This window comes from Sardina pilchardus, chromosome 5 (genome assembly GCF_963854185.1).
Source record: "Sardina pilchardus chromosome 5, fSarPil1.1, whole genome shotgun sequence".
In the NCBI taxonomy this organism is placed as follows: domain Eukaryota; kingdom Metazoa; phylum Chordata; class Actinopteri; order Clupeiformes; family Clupeidae; genus Sardina; species Sardina pilchardus.
The window spans coordinates 13,906,859-13,927,723 of record NC_084998.1 but is presented as its reverse complement, the minus strand read 5'-3'; the positions used below and the strand labels follow the sequence as shown (position 1 = coordinate 13,927,723).

At 43.3% G+C, this 20,865-nt stretch overlaps 1 protein-coding gene across 1 annotated transcript; it reads left to right on the top strand.

Annotated features, from left to right (window-relative positions):
* Nucleotides 1-15,952: 15,952 nt before the first annotated feature.
* Nucleotides 15,953-18,877, top strand: LOC134080244 (intelectin-like). Its single transcript, XM_062536567.1, has 7 exons — nucleotides 15,953-16,084; nucleotides 16,292-16,435; nucleotides 16,566-16,813; nucleotides 17,374-17,532; nucleotides 17,945-18,065; nucleotides 18,258-18,361; nucleotides 18,725-18,877. The coding sequence occupies exons 1-7, from the start codon at nucleotides 16,018-16,020 to the stop codon at nucleotides 18,875-18,877; spliced, it is 996 nt and encodes a 331-aa protein (XP_062392551.1). The 5' UTR covers nucleotides 15,953-16,017.
* The last annotated feature ends 1,988 nt before the right edge of the window (nucleotides 18,878-20,865 follow it).

Sequence of the window (20,865 nt, the reverse complement as noted above, 5' to 3'; positions counted from 1 at the left end):
TTTATTTTGAAACAGTTTCAGGCAGTAGAAACAGTTGAAGGGAGTCATAGTTGATGCAAACTGACAGTTGGAATAGCCAAACAGTTAAATAGTTGAGTAGTTTAAATAGTTGAATTAATTAATAGTGAATTTAGTTTCAGGCAGTAGAAACAGTTGGAGGGAGTCCTAGTTGATGAAAACTGACAGTTGAAATAGCCAAACAGTTAAATAGTTGAGTAGTTTAAACAGTTGATGACAACTGACAGTTAAAATGGCTGAACATTTAAATAGTTGAGTAGTTTAAATGGTTAAACGATTTGATAGTGAATTATGGTAGTGAGGATTTTTATTTTGAAACAGTTTTAGGCACAGGGAACAGTTGAACAAGATCTGTAGTCTTATTATTTTGAAACAGTTGGAGGGAGTCATAGTTGATGAAAACTGACAGATGGAATAGCCAAACAGTTAAATAGTTGAGTAGTTTAAATAGTTGAATCAATTAATAGTGAATTTAGTTTGAGGGAGTCATAGTTGATGAAACTGACAGATGGAATAGCTAAACAGTTAAATAGTTTAGTAGTTTAGTTGAATTAATTAATAGTGCATTTAGTTTCAGGCAGCAGAAAAAGTTGGAGGGAGTCATAGTTGATGAAAACGGACAGTTGGAATAGCAACAGTTAAAGGAGTCCTAGAATTCAAAACCACATTCACCTTGTTCCTGTTGAATTTAGGCTGCGAGCAGTGTCTAAAGGACAACACCAAAGACTTTACCGCGTCCGACGCCTGCTTTCGTATGCAAATTGGGAAATAGAAACAGCCGTGTTGAAATGCTCCAATCTGAACAGAGCTCAGATAACACGTAATAGGCGCCCATCCCCCTTTAGATACACCCCCTCTCATTTGCATACCTTCGATTAATAATTCTTGTTAAACTGCTCTTACGATGCTAATATCTAGATATGTGGTCTATGGCAGAGACGTTGTAATGCTAGCGTTATTACAGCTAACTTTGGAGAGTTACTATAGCCTACTAAGAAATGTACTGATAAAACTTACCAATCTAACACATTCATTCTGTTGGGAAATCTGCTGCACTTCATCTTCGTCAGAACCTTCTTCTGACTCGGTTTATACATGTACGGCTGTATTCCTTATTTAAATCCATTGTTGATAGCTTTATCAAAGACTTTGGCTTTATTTACCAGCAGTAAACGTAGTTTCACTTTGCTCTAGCTTCAGACCGGTGGATTGAGCCAATCAACTTTCAGGACATGTCGGCCAATAGACCAATCAGCGCGCATCTCATTTGAATATTCATGAACTTGCTGAGTGGGCGGGAAAAACAAACTGTTTCATTGCAAGGCTTATTTATGACCTTGTATCAGGCGATCTAGCAGTGCTCCTGGAGCGTTTTCAGCCCCACAAATTTACATATGACATTATTTAGGCTCAAAGATCAATTTGTAATGGTCAAAAAATGCGTTCTATGACTCCTTTAAACTGTTGAGTATAAATAGTTGAGTAGTTTAAATAGTTGATGACAACTGACAGTTAAAATGGCTGAACAGTTAAATAGTTGAGTAGTTTAAATGGTTGAACGATTTGATAGTGAATTATGGTAGTGAGGATTTTTATTTTGAAACAGTTTTGGGCACAGGGAACCGTTGAACAGGACCTGTAGTCTTATCAGAGCCAGCCTGAGAGAGAAAGAGAGTTCTGGCATACAGTAGGATTCTAGAAGCCTGAGAGTTCTGGCATAGGATTCTAAAAGCCTGGGAGAGAGATTTCTGGCATAGGATTCTAATCGGTGATGTCATAATCATAATGTTAAGTCTATGGGGAAATTTTGATAGTTTTAATTAAATAGTTTAAAAAGTATAAAAGTTACAAAGTTGAAAAATACAAAGCCCAAGTCACCGAAGTAAGATCTACGCGACACAGTTTGAATGAAGTTTCAAAGTTAAACCGTTGAAGCCGCATTAAAAGCACAAAAAGCGTTGAAGAATAATAATAAGAATAGTTGGAAGAACAATAGAGTGCATTTTTCATGCACTCTAATAATAATAATAAGAAGAAGACCGAGGAAGAACAGTACAGTGCATTTTCATGCACTGTAATAATAATAATAATATGAAATAATACATTTCATTTAAGGTGCCTTTCATGACACCCAAGGTCACTCCACAAACAAAAAAGGTTGCTAAACTTATAGTCAGCACATAAAAATAAAAATGAAAGTCAGTCAGTGAATTTAAGTCACATAATCATTGTCTAAGTCCATGGCAATGACTGACATAAGAATAAAGTCTATCAAAAATAAAATGCGGCCCACTTTTGGGTCCTGTCCCACCAGTTAAGAAATACAGGCCTATATTATAGTCAAAGAGAGAAGACCACAGTAGCCTACATGCATGACAAACCTTGGGGGGGAAAAACGGAGAATAAAACATTATCTGAAAATGACTGTAAAGACAGCTTTATTGTCTATTAAATTTGTATAAAATCAACTTTTTTTGGTGTGATCTAGGAAAACCCACCACATGGTACAGTTTTACAAACTTAGGTCTATGATTTTTGTTGTTGTTGTTGTTGGTTTCGGAAGGATGGTGTGCTGGATTTTGCTAGGAGACAGAGTCCAGAATGTTGCTAAGATGGTAGCCTATCAGAATTTTAAATTAGTGAAATTTCAGAGAATCAACCATTTTTTAGTGCACTATGTGGTGGATTTTCCTAGATCGCATCACATTCGGCTTTTGGCAGTCTGGCAATAAAAAAGAATACATGGAAGGGATAAAGTATACAACGCTGGTCATTATCAGAAAAATAAGTCCTGACAGGGCAGGACAGTCCCAACAATGACCACCATTCTACACATGGTCCAGCTTATTGCCTGGCCACTTGCCAAAATGAAAAAATTAACTCCATAATATACGACTCTTTACATTAAGGCTAAATGTTGGGCTACCTTTTCATCATGGCTTTTGCTGAGAAACAAATAGTTCACAACACATGCTGAACTTGAATTAAACAATCTTTAGAACCCAGCTGATCAACCGTCAGCTTTCACTTTTGAAAGTTCCATTGGGAGAAGTGACTGGACTACTACACTAAAGATCCTTCGTTACGTTTGGGCCTCTCGCTCCGCTTTAACCCTCTCTGACAACACTAGGCCTACTTGGGGACTGGGAGTGATATGAAAGACGTGAATAAGAAGCACAAAACCCATTTTCCTTGTAGCGGTCTGTTATACTTAGCAATGGTCTGTTATCAAGAAATATCAGAGTACCAAATGTTAAATTGAAGTGAATGGACCATTCTAGGCTACCATTCTGTAGCATAATGAAGATCCGTGCAATAAATGTATATGTATTCTTTTAATATACTACATTTCAGCTGCAACAGTATTCATGGTTTAAGTCATAGCCGAGGGTACACATGTTTCTCCCCCATACCCCCAGAATGAACAATCTGTCATGTTGTCATCTGCTATGAGACTATATGCCCATTAATGAGGTGAAATTAGTTGATACATCATTCATTTATGGGCAAAGGAGGGAATTCATTTATGTATTATCACATGAGTGCCTCCTGGAGGCATGATGGTTTAATTGCACTTTTGAATTGATACTCATAACAGAAATCGAACTGAACAGCAGTTATCTTACCGTGCAATTATAGGTGTTTGAGCCGTTGCATTTGGAAACACTTCCTGTTTGATGGGGTCAGAAGTATGCAATAAAGTAAAAAAAAAACATAAAATAATAAAATAATATACATATATATAAAAAATACTGTATATTCATGCTGCATTCAAAGAAATCACACCCTGCTTTACCAATGTGATGTTTAAATGTGAATGCATCCAGTACTCAGCTTTTAAAACGTAAATCTGATGACCAAGTTTAGGAGTAGCTGGTAGCCTACATTTAAGAGCCTGGTGCCAAGTCAGGTAGGGTGTTAATAATCGTCACATTCCTTGTGTGACTGAAAACATAACCAAAACCAGATGGATTACATAATTTGCCATGATGAATATGCACAAAGTCAATACCCTACTTAAAGGGATGGTTCGGTGTAATTTCATGCTAGGGTCCTTTGCACCAAGACCTCGAGCCAAACTCCCTTCAGATGCTTTTTTTCAGTTGGTCACATACACATGTACACACATACGTGATGTTGTGACGTGTGAGTGACGTTGACGCAGCAGTAGTGGTAGCAGCAGAGAATAGAAGCCATCAGGCAAGTGCTATTTAAATAAGCTCCTGGTGTGCTTACAAGCTTTCCAATGCCTTGTTTCATGAGTACAGACCCTATTTGTACTGTAGAAGTTTGGTACCATTGCGGGCATTATTAGTGGGGTCATTTACAAGATACCATTGGTTCCTTTAGTGCCTGCACTAAGCCATTCGCCTGATAGCAGTAATTAGACCAATGTTAGACCAAGGGAATAAAGCGTCTGAGAGGGGGCTTGGCTCAAGGTCATAGTGCAAATAAAAAGGACCCTAGAGTGAAATTACTCTAGACCATCCCTTAACAGCATGATATCTTCAGATTAAATAATGAATATATACTTTTTTTGATCCCGTGAGGGAAATTCAGTTCTCTGCATTTAACCCAATTTAACCGAATTAGTGAACACACAGCACACAGTGAACACACAGTGAGGTGAATCACACAACCCAGAGCAGTGAGCTGCCTGCCCAACCAGCGGCGCTCGGGGAGCAGTGAGGGGTTAGGTGCCTTGCTCAAGGGCACTTCAACCGTGGTGGACTGGTCAGCGATCGAACCGGCAACCCTCCGGTTACAAGCCCGAAGCCCTAACCAGTACACCACGGCTGCCCACAATTACAGTACGTTTCAAATTATTCATGAAATTAAATTCCATGACCAAAGTCAAATCATTGAATTTAGCTTTTCTGACCACATTGATCATGTGGTCATGTGGTCACCAAAACTGGTTACAGCATGGTGGAAACTATACATTACATTACATTACATGTGTAGTAGGATGGACTGACTGCTGCCCCTGTGTCTTCCCTCTGGCCTGTCAATTGGCTAACGAGGGGCGGTGCAGTGACCTTAATTGGTTAACTGGCCCAAGTGCAGCCTATTTAAGAACTTGGTGGCTAGCAACAGTGTAGGCTCTGCTGCAAGAAGGTGTGTGAGCACACCAGAGCCTTCCACCAGGTATGCCATCTTTTTAAGTGTTTCTGTTTGTATTAGTTTTGTCATTGTGGTTAATGTTTATCATTTTATGTACTGTAGCTGGGTGCCCTGCCTGTCCGGACCACAGCAGTGGTGATGTTTCCTGCTCTCCGGACTGTTACAGTTGGTCAGGCTGCTGTCTTGTCTTCATTTAGTTTTGTTTGATGTTTGATTTACTATTTTGTCTGTTACTTTTGGTTTGATCGTTTTTGTCCATTGTCTTTCTTTTGTGAGCAGGCAGAGTGTTAATGGGGGGGGCCTAGTCACCTGCTGGAGAACTAGAGTGTGTGTACTGAGAGTTGCTTGCTGTGGAGAGCTGCACTACTTAACACTTTCATACTGTAGAATTGCTGTTTTTGGTATAAACTGGTCACCGTTGATATTAGCCTGCCCCCTCCGGCAAGCTCTGTCTGTCTCTGTTGAATGTCTGTCTTTTGTGTTCAATAAATCGTTAATTTAAGGAATTCATGTCTCCAAAATGCTTTAAAGAACCTGTGCAGCTCTGTATAGTAAAGGTATCAATCTCTTAAAGATTCCCTGAGGCGCTAGGCCCCAGGGTGGCGTAGTCAGGCTACAGATTTGGGGTGGTTGCCCTGACCACCCTGTTACATTCTGGCGTAAGTCGGCAGCAAGCAAAAAGACATGAATTCCTTTTCTTTTGTTTTGTTAGATTTGCAGATTTGTGTTGTGCTTGGTTTTCTTTGTTTTCCTTATTTTCAAGACAAGACAGCAGCTGACCAGAAGATCATGTACCAGGAACCCCCGAAGTCCAGCCTCCAACATCCCAAGTCCCTACCCTCACCGTGGTGATCCTCTGTGCCTCCTTTTGGACCAGTCCGGCGGACGGCGCCTCCGTAGGTTGGTCAGGATCGACCCATAGAAGGACCATTACCCACGATCGGGAGGATTCATGTTGGAGTGGGATGAGCATGACTTATGGACTTATGGGGGGATGTCAGGGTATTCGTTTGTCATGATTTTACCAATTTCAATAGGTGACCGGGGGTATGCCCTCAGAGAATCACTGGGTCATGGGGTGGGTCCAATTAGCGGGGTTTTCTGAGGGGCCCCTGGCTCTCCTTATTCCAGCATTGGCCTACTGACCATGCTGTGTGTCCTTGTTCTGTGTGTTGGGTAGCAGTGCTTGAAACACTGGGTCCCCAAAATGGTTGGGTAGCAGTGCTTGAGACACTGGGTCCCCTGAATCTGGGTAGCAGAACTGGCCCATAGGCCAGGCTGCATGCCGCTGGAGTGTTTGGGTAGCCGCGCTGGCCGCGGGGTCCCCTGTATCTGGGGTTTGGTCCAGTGACCAGACCCGTCCCCGTCATGGGGTTGAGTGGCAGCACTGGGGTTCACCTTACTGCCAATACCTGCTTCATTTTATTGTATGTGCACTTGTGCCTGAGAGAGCCCTTACCAACCCCTTATGTGCTCGTTTAAATGGTGTATCGTCGGGACGACGATACATCTTGGGGGGGAAGAATGTAGTAGGATGGACTGACTGCTGCCCCTGTGTCTTCCCTCTGGCCTGTCAATTGGCTAACGAGGGGCGGTGCAGTGACCTTAATTGGTTAACTGGCCCAAGTGCAGCCTATTTAAGAACTTGGTGGCTAGCAACAGTGTAGGCTCTGCTGCAAGAAGGTGTGTGAGCACACCAGAGCCTTCCACCAGGTATGCCATCTTTTTAAGTGTTTCTGTTTGTATTAGTTTTGTCATTGTGGTTAATGTTTATCATTTTATGTACTGTAGCTGGGTGCCCTGCCTGTCCGGACCACAGCAGTGGTGATGTTTCCTGCTCTCCGGACTGTTACAGTTGGTCAGGCTGCTGTCTTGTCTTCATTTAGTTTTGTTTGATGTTTGATTTACTATTTTGTCTGTTACTTTTGGTTTGATCGTTTTTGTCCATTGTCTTTCTTTTGTGAGCAGGCAGAGTGTTAATGGGGGGGGCCTAGTCACCTGCTGGAGAACTAGAGTGTGTGTACTGAGAGTTGCTTGCTGTGGAGAGCTGCACTACTTAACACTTTCATACTGTAGAATTGCTGTTTTTGGTATAAACTGGTCACCGTTGATATTAGCCTGCCCCCTCCGGCAAGCTCTGTCTGTCTCTGTTGAATGTCTGTCTTTTGTGTTCAATAAATCGTTAATTTAAGGAATTCATGTCTCCAAAATGCTTTAAAGAACCTGTGCAGCTCTGTTTGGTAAAGGTCCCAAGCTCCTAAAGATTCCCTGAGGCGCTAGGCCCCAGGGTGGCGTAGTCAGGCTACAGATTTGGGGTGGTTGCCCTGACCACCCTGTTACACATGTAATTTAGCTGACACTCTTAACCAGGGAACTACTGGAACTTGCTCAGGGGCACAGACCCTTGGATTGAACTCACAACCTTGTGTGCTTTCAAAAGGACAGATCTCTACTCTAACCTCTAGAGCAGCAGCACCACCACTAATCAATATTCTGGATCAGTGTCCATATAGGCTGTGTCATATAATAACACATTAACAACAATGCAACACTGATGAGTTTTTTAATCTACATTGTTTTTGTTTTTATTAGGCCATTGATTGAATTGACATTGTTGTTTTTTGTATTCTCCTTAATGTAGCCTTACCATACCATGATTGATTGAATTACTTTATTGTTTCATTGCTATTCTCCTATATATTTATTGTTTATTTTCATTATGTTATTGCTTGAAATTAAATTGTGTGTTTGTGTTTATATTGCTATTCTCCCTTACTTTTTGAAATTGTTCACTGTTAAATTAATGATCATATTGTTTTTTATTTGTATGTCGCTTTGGACAAAGGCGTCTGCTAAATACCAATAACCATAACCATAACCCTAACCATGGGATGTTGATACAGTAGGCTCTATGCACGACTAGATTTGACTCGACTCGACTACAATTATAGAAAAGCTAGAAAAACCACACATCTTATTAATGCAATTAGATAAATTTTTAATACACATTTTGCTTATACACTCTAAGGGCTATACAGTGACAGGTGAAAGGAAAGATCTAGCACTATGTAGAGAACTATCTAGGACATTAAAGATACATTTTAAGCCTAGACTGTCACGTTTTCACAGGAAGGACTCAGGTTCAGATATGACACAGTCAGAAAGGTCTTTATTAAATAGTCCCGAAACAGCTTCCACAAAAAGAGCGAAAACACAGGAGATAGTCCACTTGAGTAAAAACTGAAAAACGGCAACTGGACTCGCCGGAGGTTGCGGGGAAAAAATACAGGATCCAATCTTCTTCTGGGCAGCAGACCAGTCTTCATTCACTGGCGGCAAAAACAAAGGCAGGCAAACAGAAAAAGCCAGGCAGAGGTTACCGAGTCTTCAGACGGGCAAAAAGGAGAAGCAGGACTAGATCAAGAATCAGGCAGGCAGGCAAAAGGCAAAAACTCACAGCTTAGCTCAGCTCAGCAGGTTCGTCGCACTCCAGAAGACGGGAACGTTCTGACAATGAGGCAGACTGGCAGAGGGGTTCTTAAGCAAGCCAAAATTGGAAACAGGTGGAGGTGATTGCAGTTGACAGGCAGATCACACACAGGTGGAGGCAGGTGAGAACCAGGGGCTGAGAAGGGAAGGGCAGAGTATTTGAAGGACTGCAGTACCTTACAGCTCCTGCAGAGGGAGACAAAAAGACAACACTAGAGAGACAAAACAGAGAGTCTGACAGTACCCCTCCCCCTACGAACGCCACCAGGCATTCCAGCAGTGGCCCCCGGGTACCGCCGTCAGAAGTCAGCGATGAGGGCAGGGTCGAGGATGTCTCTAGCAGCAACCCAGCACCGCTCCTCAGGACCATACCCCAGCCAATCGACGAGATATTGGAACCCTCTCCCACGACGACGCGCCTTCAACAGCCTCCTCACAGTGTAGGTTGTAGATCCATCAACCAGCCGGGGTGGAGGAGGGGGCTTGGATGGAGGAGTGAGATGACAAGAACTGACAGGCTTCAGGTTAGAAACATGGAAAGTTGGGTGGATACGTTTGAACACACTGGGCAACCTCAGACGAACAGCATTAGGACCTATTAACTTGGAGATAGGATAGGGCCCAATGAACCGAGGGGCCAACTTCGAGACTCCACTCGCAACGGCAGGTCACGGGTGGAAAGCAAGACCCTCTGTCCCACTCTGTATCGGGGAGCTCTGGAGCGACGGCGATCAGCATGGGCTTTGTATTGAGCAGCAGAATGCAGGAGCTTGGTCCTCGCCTTCCTCCAGGTCCTGTGACAGCGACTGACAAACTCCTGGGCTGAGGGAACACACACGTCCTTCTCTTGGGATGGAAAGAGGTGGGGTTGGTATCCAAAACAGCATTTAAAAGGAGACATGCCGAAGGACGAAACCGGTAGAGAATTATGGGCATATTCAACCCACGGGAGCAGTTGACACCAGGAGGAGGGATTCTGAGACACCATGCAGCGAAGGGATGTCTCCAGGGACTGATTAGCACGCTCCGCTTGGCCATTTGCCTGAGGGTGGAATCCAGATGTTAAACAGACAGAGATACCAAGCAGTCTGCAGAAAGCCCTCCAGAACCTTGAGGTGAATTGAGGACCTCGGTCAGAGACAACTCTAACTGGGAGACCATGTAACCTGAAAACATGGGTTATCAAAAGCTGTGCAGTCTCAGTGGCAGAGGGTAGCTTGGGTAAGGGCACAAAATGGGCTGACTTAGAGAATCTATCCACTATGGTAAGAATCACCGTGTTACCCTTAGAAGTAGGAAGGCCGGTCACAAAATCCACACTGACATGTGACCAGGGTCTCTGGGGGACATGTAGAGGCTGGAGCAACCCGGCAGGAGGCTTGTTGGACAACTTATTCTGAGCACAGGTGGGGCAAGCGGCCACAAACCTCTGAACGTTACACCTCATCGTTGGCCACCAGAACCGTTGCCTCAGGAAAGCGAGTGTTCTCAGGACTCCTGGATGGCAGGTGAGCTTAGAGGCACGGCCCCATTGAAGGACCTGAGAACAAACCAGAGCAGGAACAAACAGACAGTCCTGAGGGACATTACCAGGGGTTGGATGCCTGTTCAGGGCTTGCTGAACTATGGACTCAATCTCCCACAAGGTGGCAGCAAATGAACACCTTCTGGGAAGGATTAGATCTGGCTCGGACTTAGCCTCTGGTGGAGAAAACTGCCTTGAGAGAGCATCCGGTTTGCCATTCCTCGACCCTGGGCGATAGGACAGAGTGAAATTAAAACGTGAAAAGAATATAGCCCAGCGTGCCTGGCGGGAATTGAGCCTCCTAGCAGTGTGAAGGTACTCCAAATTCTTGTGGTCAGTTAGGACCAAAAATGGAGCCTCTGCCCCCTCCAGCCAATGCCTCCACTCCTCTAATGCCATCTTAACAGCGAGAAGCTCACGATTTCCAACATCATAGTTTCGCTCTGTGGGGGAAAGGTGGTGAGAAAAAAAGCACAGGGATGGAGCTTGTTGTCCTCTTGAGAGCGCTGGGAGAGAAACAGCCCAACTCCTGTTTCTGAGGCATCTACCTCAACCACAAACTGCCGACGAGGATCTGGAAGGACCAGGATGGGAGAGGAAGTGAACCGAGCCTTGAGGTTCTGAAGGGCCCTTTCAGCTTCTGGATTCCATCTGAAAGGGACCAAGGTTGAGGTTAAACTGGTTAGAGGGGCAGCTATAGAACCAAGTTCACGGATAAACCTGGAATGTTCCTGGGTGGTCTTTGAGAAAATTAGGATGTCATCCAGGTAAACAAATACAAATGTGTTTATCATATCAGGGGCAGCCGTGGTGTACTGGTTAGGGCTTCGGCCTTGTAACCGGAGGGTTGCTGGTTCGATCCCCGACTAGTCCACCACGGCTGAAGTGCCCTTGAGCAAGGCACCTAACCCCTCACTGCTCCCCGAGCGCCGCTGGTTGGGCAGACAGCTCACTGCTCTGGGTTGTGTGATTCACCTCACTGTGTGTTCACTGTGTGCTGTGTGTTCACTAATTCGGTTAAATTGGGTTAAATGCAGAGAACTGAATTTCCCTCACGGGATCAAAAAAGTATACATTCTATTCTATTCTATTCTATCTCGGAGCTCATCATTAACAAGACATTGAAAAACAGCTGGAGCGTTAGTTAGACCAAAAGGAAGCACCAAATACTCGTACTGGCCATTAGGGGTATTAAATGCAGTCTTCCACTCATCTCCCTCCTTGATCCGAACCAGGTGGTAGGCATTCCGTAAATCCAGCTTGGAAAAGATTGTGGCTCCCAGCAACAGCTCAAAAGCTGAAGACATAAGTGGAAGAGGGTATTGATTCTTTACGGTAATGTCGTTAAGCCCTCTGTAATCAATGCACGGCCAAAGAGAACCATCCTTCTTGCCAACAAAGAAAAACCCTGCTGCTGCAGGAGAAGAAGAAGGGCGGATTATGCCATTAGCCAGGGACTCACCGATATACTTGTCCATGGCCTCCCTCTCTGGGCCCGAAAGAGAGTACAAACACCCCTTGGGTGGTGCTGTTCCAGTCAATAATTCAATGGAACAATCATAAGGTCTGTGAGGAGGCAGGGAAGTGGCACGGGACTGGCTGAACACAGACTTCAAATCCATGTACTCAGGTGGAACAACTGACAGATCAGGGAATTCCTCCACTGGGGATGCTGTGGAAAACGGAAAATTGAGCAGAAGACAGACAATGTGCATGGCAAAAAGGGCTCCACCCCACAATAGCATTTAGGCTCCAGTCAATGTGAGGGTTATGTCTGACCAACCATGGACGGCCCAAAACAACAGGAATCTGAGCCTGACTGCGGGTGTGAGGTGAGAGACTCTTGAGATCACCTGGCCGTTGAGCACATTGGCTTCAAGAGGCCTCTGGAGGGGAATGATGGTTGTTCCAATCTGGTTAGCAAGAGAACGATCAATAAAACTCTCATCAGCTCCCGAGTCGATTAAGACACTGACCGTGAATGACTTGCTCTTCCAGACCAGGGTAGCATGAAGGAGAGTGCGGAGGGTCGAAACTTGCTGCTGAGAAGTTGCGCTCACCAGTACCCTCCGGACTATTGGTGAGCATTGGCTTTTACCGGACAGGAAGAGAGGTAATGGCCACCTTGGCCACAGTATAGGCAGGCATTGGCTGAGATTCTGTGTTGCCTCTCCTCCTTTGACAGCCGTGTGTGGTCCACTTGCATGGGTTCTGGCAATGCTGGCGCAGGTGCTGAAGTTGGGTCGTCTGGGCCTGCCCAGGCCTCTCTCCTTCCAGCGTTGGCGAAGCCTCTTGTCAATGCGACTCGTCAGGTCAATGAGAGCATTTAGATCCTCTGGCAGCTCACAGGAGGCCAACTCGTCCTTCACCGACCCAGCCAGTCCATGTAAAAAGGCATCGTACAGTGCGTCATCGTTCCAGTAGCAGGTAGCAGCCAGAGTCCGGAATTGGATGGCATAATCGGAGACTGGACGATTACCTTGGTGAAGATGGAGAATCTCCCTGGCTGCTTCTCTACCAATAACAGACTGATCGAACACCCGCTTCATTTCTTCGGTAAAGCGATCCACGTTGAAGCAGACTGGAGACTGGGAGTCCCACACCGCCGTTCCCCACTCACGTGCTCGGCCCACCAGCAGTGTAATAATGTAGGCTATCCTAGAGCGGTCGCTGGGAAAGGTTGGGGGTTGTAACTAAAAAATTAATGAACATTGAGATAGAAAAGATCGGCATGTACCGGGTTCCCCAGCATAGTGTTCAGGAGGAGGAAGTCTGGGCTCCCGAGGAGCTGAGTGTGGAGGAGTGGCCGCATGGTCTGATGATTGCAGCTGTTGAAGTTGTATGTTCAGTCTATCCACACTGGTAGTCAGAGTCTGGAGGGTCTGGCTTACCCCTTGGATCTCTTGGTGGTATTGGCCGATCATGGACCCCTGCTTCTCCACAGCCAGGCAGATCTGAGTCATCTGATGAGTCCATATGGGACAGACCGTCTAGACAGACAGACAGAAAGACGGACGGACAGACCGTCTAGACAGACAGACAGACGGACGGACAGACCGTCTAGACAGACAGACAGACAGACAGACGGACAGACCGTCTAGACAGACAGACAGACGGATGGACAGCAGACCGTCTAGACAGACAGACAGACGGACGGACACACCGTCTAGAAAGACAGACGGATGGACAGACCGTCTAGACAGACTGACGGACGGATAGACCGTCTAGACAGACAGACGGACAGACCGTCTAGACAGACAGACGGACGGACAAACCGTGTAGACAGACAGACAGACGGACAGACTGTCTAGATAGACAGACAGACAGACAGAACGTCTAGACAGACAGACAGACAGACGGACAGACCGTCTACACAGACGGATGGACAGACCATCTAGACAGACAGACGGATGGACAGACCGTCTAGACAGACAGACAGATGGACGGACAGACCGTCTAGACAGACAGACAGACAGACAGACAGACCGTCTAGACCAGGGGTCGGCAACCTGCGGCTCTTTAGCGCAACCCTGGTGGCTCCCTGGAGCGTCTTCAAAAATTTATGAAAATGAATTGTTTGTTTGTTTTGATATGGTTTCTGTATGAGGACAAACATTCTTAACGTTTTCCAATGTTGGAAAAATGTGCATAATAAATATTAAAGTTCAACATTTCCGTCAACGAAGATTTGATAGCCTGCGACACACGTTTCAGGGCGGCGCTGTGCCAGGCAGGTGGCTGTAAACCTGGTTGTAAACAAACCGGCGGGTGTCAGCACGGGCCATGCATGCCATTGATTCCAAAGGGAAAAAGAGAAAGATAGGCGATGAGATCAGAGAATTTAAGGCAGAATGGACCGAATCATTTGCTTTCATTGCCATTGCGGAAGGATTGCCTGCATGTTTGCTTTGTAATGAGAAGTTGGCGAACAACAAAAAGAGACATTTAGAAAGACATTTTCAGGGAAGGCATGCTACATTTGCAGCCGACTACCCAGTTGGGACTGAGAGAAAAAGTGCGATTGCAGTAGCCTACTTCTGGAGAAATTTTGTTGCAACCTGAGAGTTATTAAAACGTGGAAAACAACAAACGATATTTGTGAGTATGTGTGTGCACGTGTGTGTGTGTGTGTGTGGGGGGTGCACGTGTGTGTGCACGTGCATGTGTGTTTATAACTTCCTTTTCCTTTAATTACTTACTGACACCAGACTATCTTGCTTTAATTGCTCACATGGTTTGAGTCCTTGTTCTTGAGCCAGAAGGGTTGGTCGGTACCATCTGAGGGCAATAAGTCTCATAGTGACCTTTGGCAAGGTATACCACCCTAGAGTTAAAAATAAGTGATGGCATTGCACTGATAGTATTTTTTTGTGCGTTATCTGTCAGGACTTGCATGAGTGACTTTGTGCCACCCTGGTGGCCATTTTGTATATTGTCCTGTGTGTTTTTTCCTTTTGATCCATCATGAGAGATGCAGGAGAAAGTCAGCCAAAATCATTAAGGACCCCAGCCATCCCAATAATGCCCTGTTTCAGCTCCTGCCCTCTGGCAGGCGCTACCGCAGTCTACGAGCCAGGACCAGCAGGCTCAGGGACTCCTTTTTCCACCAAGCGATCAGACTGCTCAACACCCTGTGAACTATTATATTCTCACTCAGCCTTATCAGTTATTGGTTTTAAGATTTTAAGATTGTAATCCTCCTTGCAATTTATTTATAGTCTGATTTTAATGATTATTATTATTTATCTGATTATTTATTGTTCTATTTTAAAGCCTCTAAGGCCATATAGCAGGCCATGGGGGGGGGGGGGGGGGGGGACCTAAGATTTTTGCTCTTTGATATACTGTATGTAGATATACCTGAGATGCAACAATAAACTTAACTTGAACTTGCTCTGTGTTTACCCGTCAGTCTTGTGTATCCCCACCCATTACCTTATATGGCCTGCACTTCCTGTCTCGTTAGTCTCCCTCCGTTTCTGTTCACACCTGTTCTCAGTTATTGTCTTGTTAGTCTGATCCAGTCCTGTCGTCTGTTAATTAATTTGTGTATTAGAACCCCCCTGTTCCTCCTTTGTCGGTTTGTCTCTTGTTTGCGTAGTCTTTGAGTCAGTTTATCTGTACGTCTGTAGAGATGAATGTGTTGTTTGTTAAAGTGAGTCTTGCTCTTGGGTCATGTTTTTGAGTCCTGACATTATCAGCCTTTTTATTATATGTTTATAAGGGAATAGGCTAAAGATCTTGAAGGGGAAATCCAGTGTTACTGTAAATAGGTTTCAGATATGTATGATCATAAGACCTAGTCATACGTCATAAGACCATATGAGTCATGCACAATGGGTGACCCAGACCCAAAGCATTCCAAACTTTTCGGGAAGTTTGGTGAGGATATCTATTTGTTTAATTTTTTAGCATTCACCTGTAATATATTCCTCCATAGACATACAATGGACATAAATTGGCTGATAAAACACAAAACGCTACCCCAAATGCAATGCTATCACATATTTTCTAATTCTTGAGTGGCATATCTTATCATAAATCACTATGACTATGAGTTGTGCCATTTTATTTATGGTTGTTTACAACACGTGAATATCTGTGTGTAGCACGTGTACAGTGTGTGTTTCTTATTTCCTTATAACTTATTTTGCAAACATCAGATTGTCCTGCTTTAATTGCTCCTGAGTCTATTTATAGCTAACCACAGAGTATTAAACACCAGCCTCAGACCAAGATCTTACTTCATCTCTCATTGTCCTTTTTGCTGCGTTAACCTTGGAAACATTGCAGCAAACAACACTGTTGTCAATCTTACAGCGAGTTGCTCTTCTCTTGGACAATTTACTTTTCTCATAAACATGTTGCAAGGTGTTCTTCTGTTGATATGGCTTACGCTGTCATCACAACCCATCGAGTGTCGGCCAGGTAAGCTTAAAAAGCTCATTGATCGTGTTGAGCAATCTGTGAGGTTTTTATGCTGCAGTTTTTGTGGTTATGTATAATTCAGTGTCTTATTTCTGACTATGACAGTTGTGTTTTGTTTGTTGGTTCCTGCACACAGATTGGTGGAATATAATTGTAACATACAGAGTGCTGACCAACAGTGATCACATGTGATTTCTATTGTGGCAGGTTTCTTTCTTGAGAATCCAAATTCTCGGGGAGTCAATATCAGCAAGAGCAACACAAATCATGAATTGCAGAAAATTATGGACAAATTCAACTTTGTTGGACGTAGCTGCAGAGATATTCAACAGAAATATGGTGCTCATGAAGGCAAGCTCTTTATGTTGTGCTATTAATTAAAATACACCTTCCACCTTAGCTTTATCCACAAGACAATGTGTACCTACATATTAGCCATTTCAATATGGGTATTAATTGTTTTTGTATGAATTCATTTCAGATGGTCTGTATTATCTCACCACCTCCAACGGGGTCGTGTACCAGACCTACTGTGACATGACCACTGCAGGTGGTGGATGGACACTGGTAGCCAGTGTGCACGAGAACAACATGTATGGGAAATGCACTGTGGGGGACCGCTGGTCCAGTGAACAGGGAAGCAATCCCAACCGCCCTGATGGAGAGGGTACATGGGCCAACATGAACACCTTTGGGACTCCAGAGGGTGCAACATGTGATGACTACAAGGTAAAATGAACGGTAACCTCTAGTTACGTGCAGCCTGTATGAGGCTTACTGAGAGCTTAAAATGATAAATGCTGACCATTCATCAGTATTTGTATTGCTTCATGACATTCGGTCGATGATTCCCAAGACACTGGAACACCAGGGCACATGAAAATGGGCATGCATGTATAGGTTGATGCGGAGCATCACTTATCATTTCAAATTCTCAGTATAGGCCTATACACAATATCTCACCGACCTCTCAAAATTCCACGTATAGGATCACTATAACATTTTCAGGAATGTCCAAAAATGTACTGTACTTGGCTGATGATATAGCAGAAGATGTGTCAGCAAGCGCTGCAACATATGCATTCCTATCCCCATATCTTTTAAATGAGCATTTTTGTGATATTTAGCGGATTTTGAAGCCAAAAGCATTCACATTGCTATATGTTTGACAGAAGTGAAAAAAGAAAGAAAGAAAATGTTGGAAATGTGTTCAAATTGAAATTGAAATTGAAATTGAAATTGAAATTTTCTTTCACTCATGTCCAAATTGACTTACCTGTCCTTTACAGAATCCCGGGTACTATGATATCATAGCACAAGATGTGTCTGTTTGGCATGTTCCTAACAATATTCCACTGCAACACATGCGCATTGCTCCCAGACTGCGATACCACACAGAGACACGTTTTCTGACACTCTATGGAGGAAACCTCTACCACCTTTTCAAGGTCCGTAAAACACCACAGATCATGTGTTCACACACACACCTGTGCTCACAAAGACACCAGCGATTTCTTTGCTGTTTTCTCGTTTTACGCTTGGTTTTTCTGCAGAGCTTCCCCCTACAGCTTTGGTGTGTATATTTTACAACACTATCAATCGGTCAGTCTGTCTTTTCGTGAGCATGATCACGAGGATGCGAAACGCTCTGTTTGCCAGTGCTGCCGACCCAATGTTACAAGGGTGTTTTTTCCACTCACAGTCGCTAGATAGAAGCGAAACAGCCACCATTCAACCCGAAAAAAAGACATATAACCATTCCAATGACTCTGAAGCTGTTCAGCTAAGGTGAATTGAGCAACAACAAAAAAACTTGCGTAGTTCACCTTTAAATGTCCCTCTTTCACATATGTTTTCCAGCGGTACCCTGTGAGGTATAACATTGGAAGGTGTGGCACCAACAATGGACCATCTATTCCTGTGGTGTATGATTATGGAAGTGCTGCCACTACAAGGAACTTTTATGGCCCAAATTCTAGAAGTATGAATCTTTTTTTTAATGCATTGTTTATGTTTATTCAAGTATACAGTACTCATGTTATAACTAAACAGTCAACTTAAGGTGTCTATATTGACCAGCTGTTTTAATTGTAACATTTCACAAAATAGAGTAAAGGGTATGTCTGTGTGTACATTCAGGTTATTGATGATAATGTAATGTTTTTATTCCCAGATGAATTAATTCCTGGCTACATCACCTTCAGAGTGTTCAACCGTGAGAGGGCAGCCATGGCCATGTGTTCTGGAGTCAAACCAACTGGATGCAACACTGAACATGTAAGGATGACCACAACACAACTTCTCTTAGATAATATAGATAGTGACAAGGTTGCATTTACTACAGTATGCAACATCTGTAATATACTCATTGGGCAGCAGGATGTAGAGGAGTGGTTCAGTTTCAGCCTGATTCCCTCTGACCTTGTCATGGTGTAATTAAACCAGACACTGGACACCAATCAGCTCCTAATGTGTAGGTTGATGGCTTGTATGGCAGCCTCCTCCATTGATGTATGAATGTGCATGGTAAATGGTATACCACATCCAACTTTGAGGCCAACTAATTTGAGACTGCTATATCTGGCACAGTTGCAGTTTAAGAATTTCATCATCATTACTAACCCTTTATGTTTTTAACAGTATTGCATTGGTGGTGGGGGACACTTTCCTGAAGCGGCTCCTCGTCAGTGTGGGGACTTCACAGGCTTTGACTGGAATGGTTATGGAACAGGAGCAGGATGGAGTGCATCCAGAGAGATAACAGAAGCTGCTGTGCTGCTCTTCTACCGCTGAGTTTAAGATCACACTGAGGGTCCACAGATGACCTGTGGACACAATATTTAGGAATACAAAGTGGAATGCAACATCTCCACTGCCATTTATGTTGTGTTGGATTTATTGCATTATATACCATTCATTGTAAAGTGGCAAATCTTGGCTTAATGTTGTGAAATACTGTATGTTTTTATAGAGGACCAGTGGATAGCTGAGAAAAGCGACTACAGGCAATTATGCTATTTTGAAATATCATTGAAAGTCAAGATTGCCATTCTTCTATCTTTCTGTTGTACATTGGTATTTTCATTATACTGTTATGATAATTACTTGCAATGAGTACAGAAAGTTCAATCAGGTATGAATGATAGATGGATTTTATTTTTTTTTGCTAATATGTACTGCTATGTAGTATTGTCATATTTTTTATACGTTTCACTTTTGGAATAAAAAATGGAATGAAAAAATCAGACCAAAGTTTACAGATCTCCAAAGTTGGGTTTATTGTCACCTTGTGACGTCCTGCCCTGCAGGAGAAAGTCAATCAGAATTTCTATCCAGCATGCATTGTGTCCAACTCAGCTAGAATGTCTAGAAGGGGAGAACATCCACTCTGGGGAAACTTTATGTTTCTAAACTGGTTGCAATTCGTCTTCTGATTCCATGTGAGGGCACTCGCGTGTAAGGGCAGAATGAATGGAGGTCTATGGAGCTGTACCCCTCGAAATCTACTTTTCTCGGAAATGTTGCATTCAAAAAGCGGAGAAAAGAGTATTATATTTTGTAAATCACTTATTTGTGCTAAAAAGCCTTTCAAACGTGTTAATGACGTCATTCACAGAATGCTAGCGTGTTATAGGCAACAATGACCCAACCTGTAAGAAATTGAAAGGACATACTGTAAGTAATCATTAATTCAACTTTCAACCTATAATCCATATTGAGCTTGCAGAAACTACAATTAAATCTTAAAATTTTAAATCTTAAATTTTTCAACAACAATCAGGCGAAGAGACAAGTAGAGAATTTAGCCATCTACGTAGCTCCATAGGCCCCCATTGTTTTTGCACTTACTCGCAGTCGCCCCTAGCGGAACTGCAACAGATTGCAGGAACAATGGAGTTCATAGGGAGTGAACCGGCTCCTCGTAAACGGACTCTGACTCACCCTACAGTCAAGTCAAGTTTATTTATACATTTCATACACAGAGGTCATTCAATGTGCTTTACATAAACAAAAACCAAACAGTAATAAGCATAGATGGGCAAAGAGTAATAGCAATAATAATAATAATAATAATAATAATAATAATAATAATAAAAAGATCATAATAGAAAATAAAAAGAAAGTATAAATCAAGATAAAATCAATAAAGAATAATTAACATAAAAGACTCAAGGTGGAATAATTAAAAGAAAGTTAGCAGAAAGCATCTGAGAACAATTTAGTCTTAAGTCTAGATTTAAAACAGGTTGCAGTTGGGGCCTTTTTAATGTCATCCAAAAGTTGGTTCCAGAGCTGAGCCGCATAGCAGCTAAAAGCTGCTTCGCCATGTTTAGTTCTAACAGCAGGTTTTACTCAGAGGTTTTTCTCCTGAGACCTGAGAGGATGAGAAGGTGTGTACTGCTGAAACATGTCTGATAGGTATTTAGGTCCTGCTCCATTTACTGATTTATAAACAAGCAGTAGTGCTTTAAAGTCAATTCTGTGACTTACTGGAAGCCAGTGCAGAGATTTAAGAATTGGAGTAATGTGCTCAGTTCTTTTTGTTTTTGTGAGAACCCTAGCTGCTGCATTTTGAATCATCTGAAGCTGTTTGATAGTCTTTTTAGGCAGGCCTGTGAAAAGTCCATTGCAATAATTAACCCTGCTAGAGATAAATGCATGAAAGACATTAATTACAGTGCATGCAAATGCACTGTTCTGTTCTTCCTGGGCATCTTCTTCTACTTCTTCTTATTATTATTCTCCTAACCAGGTCCTATTCAGCTTCAACCGTTTAACGT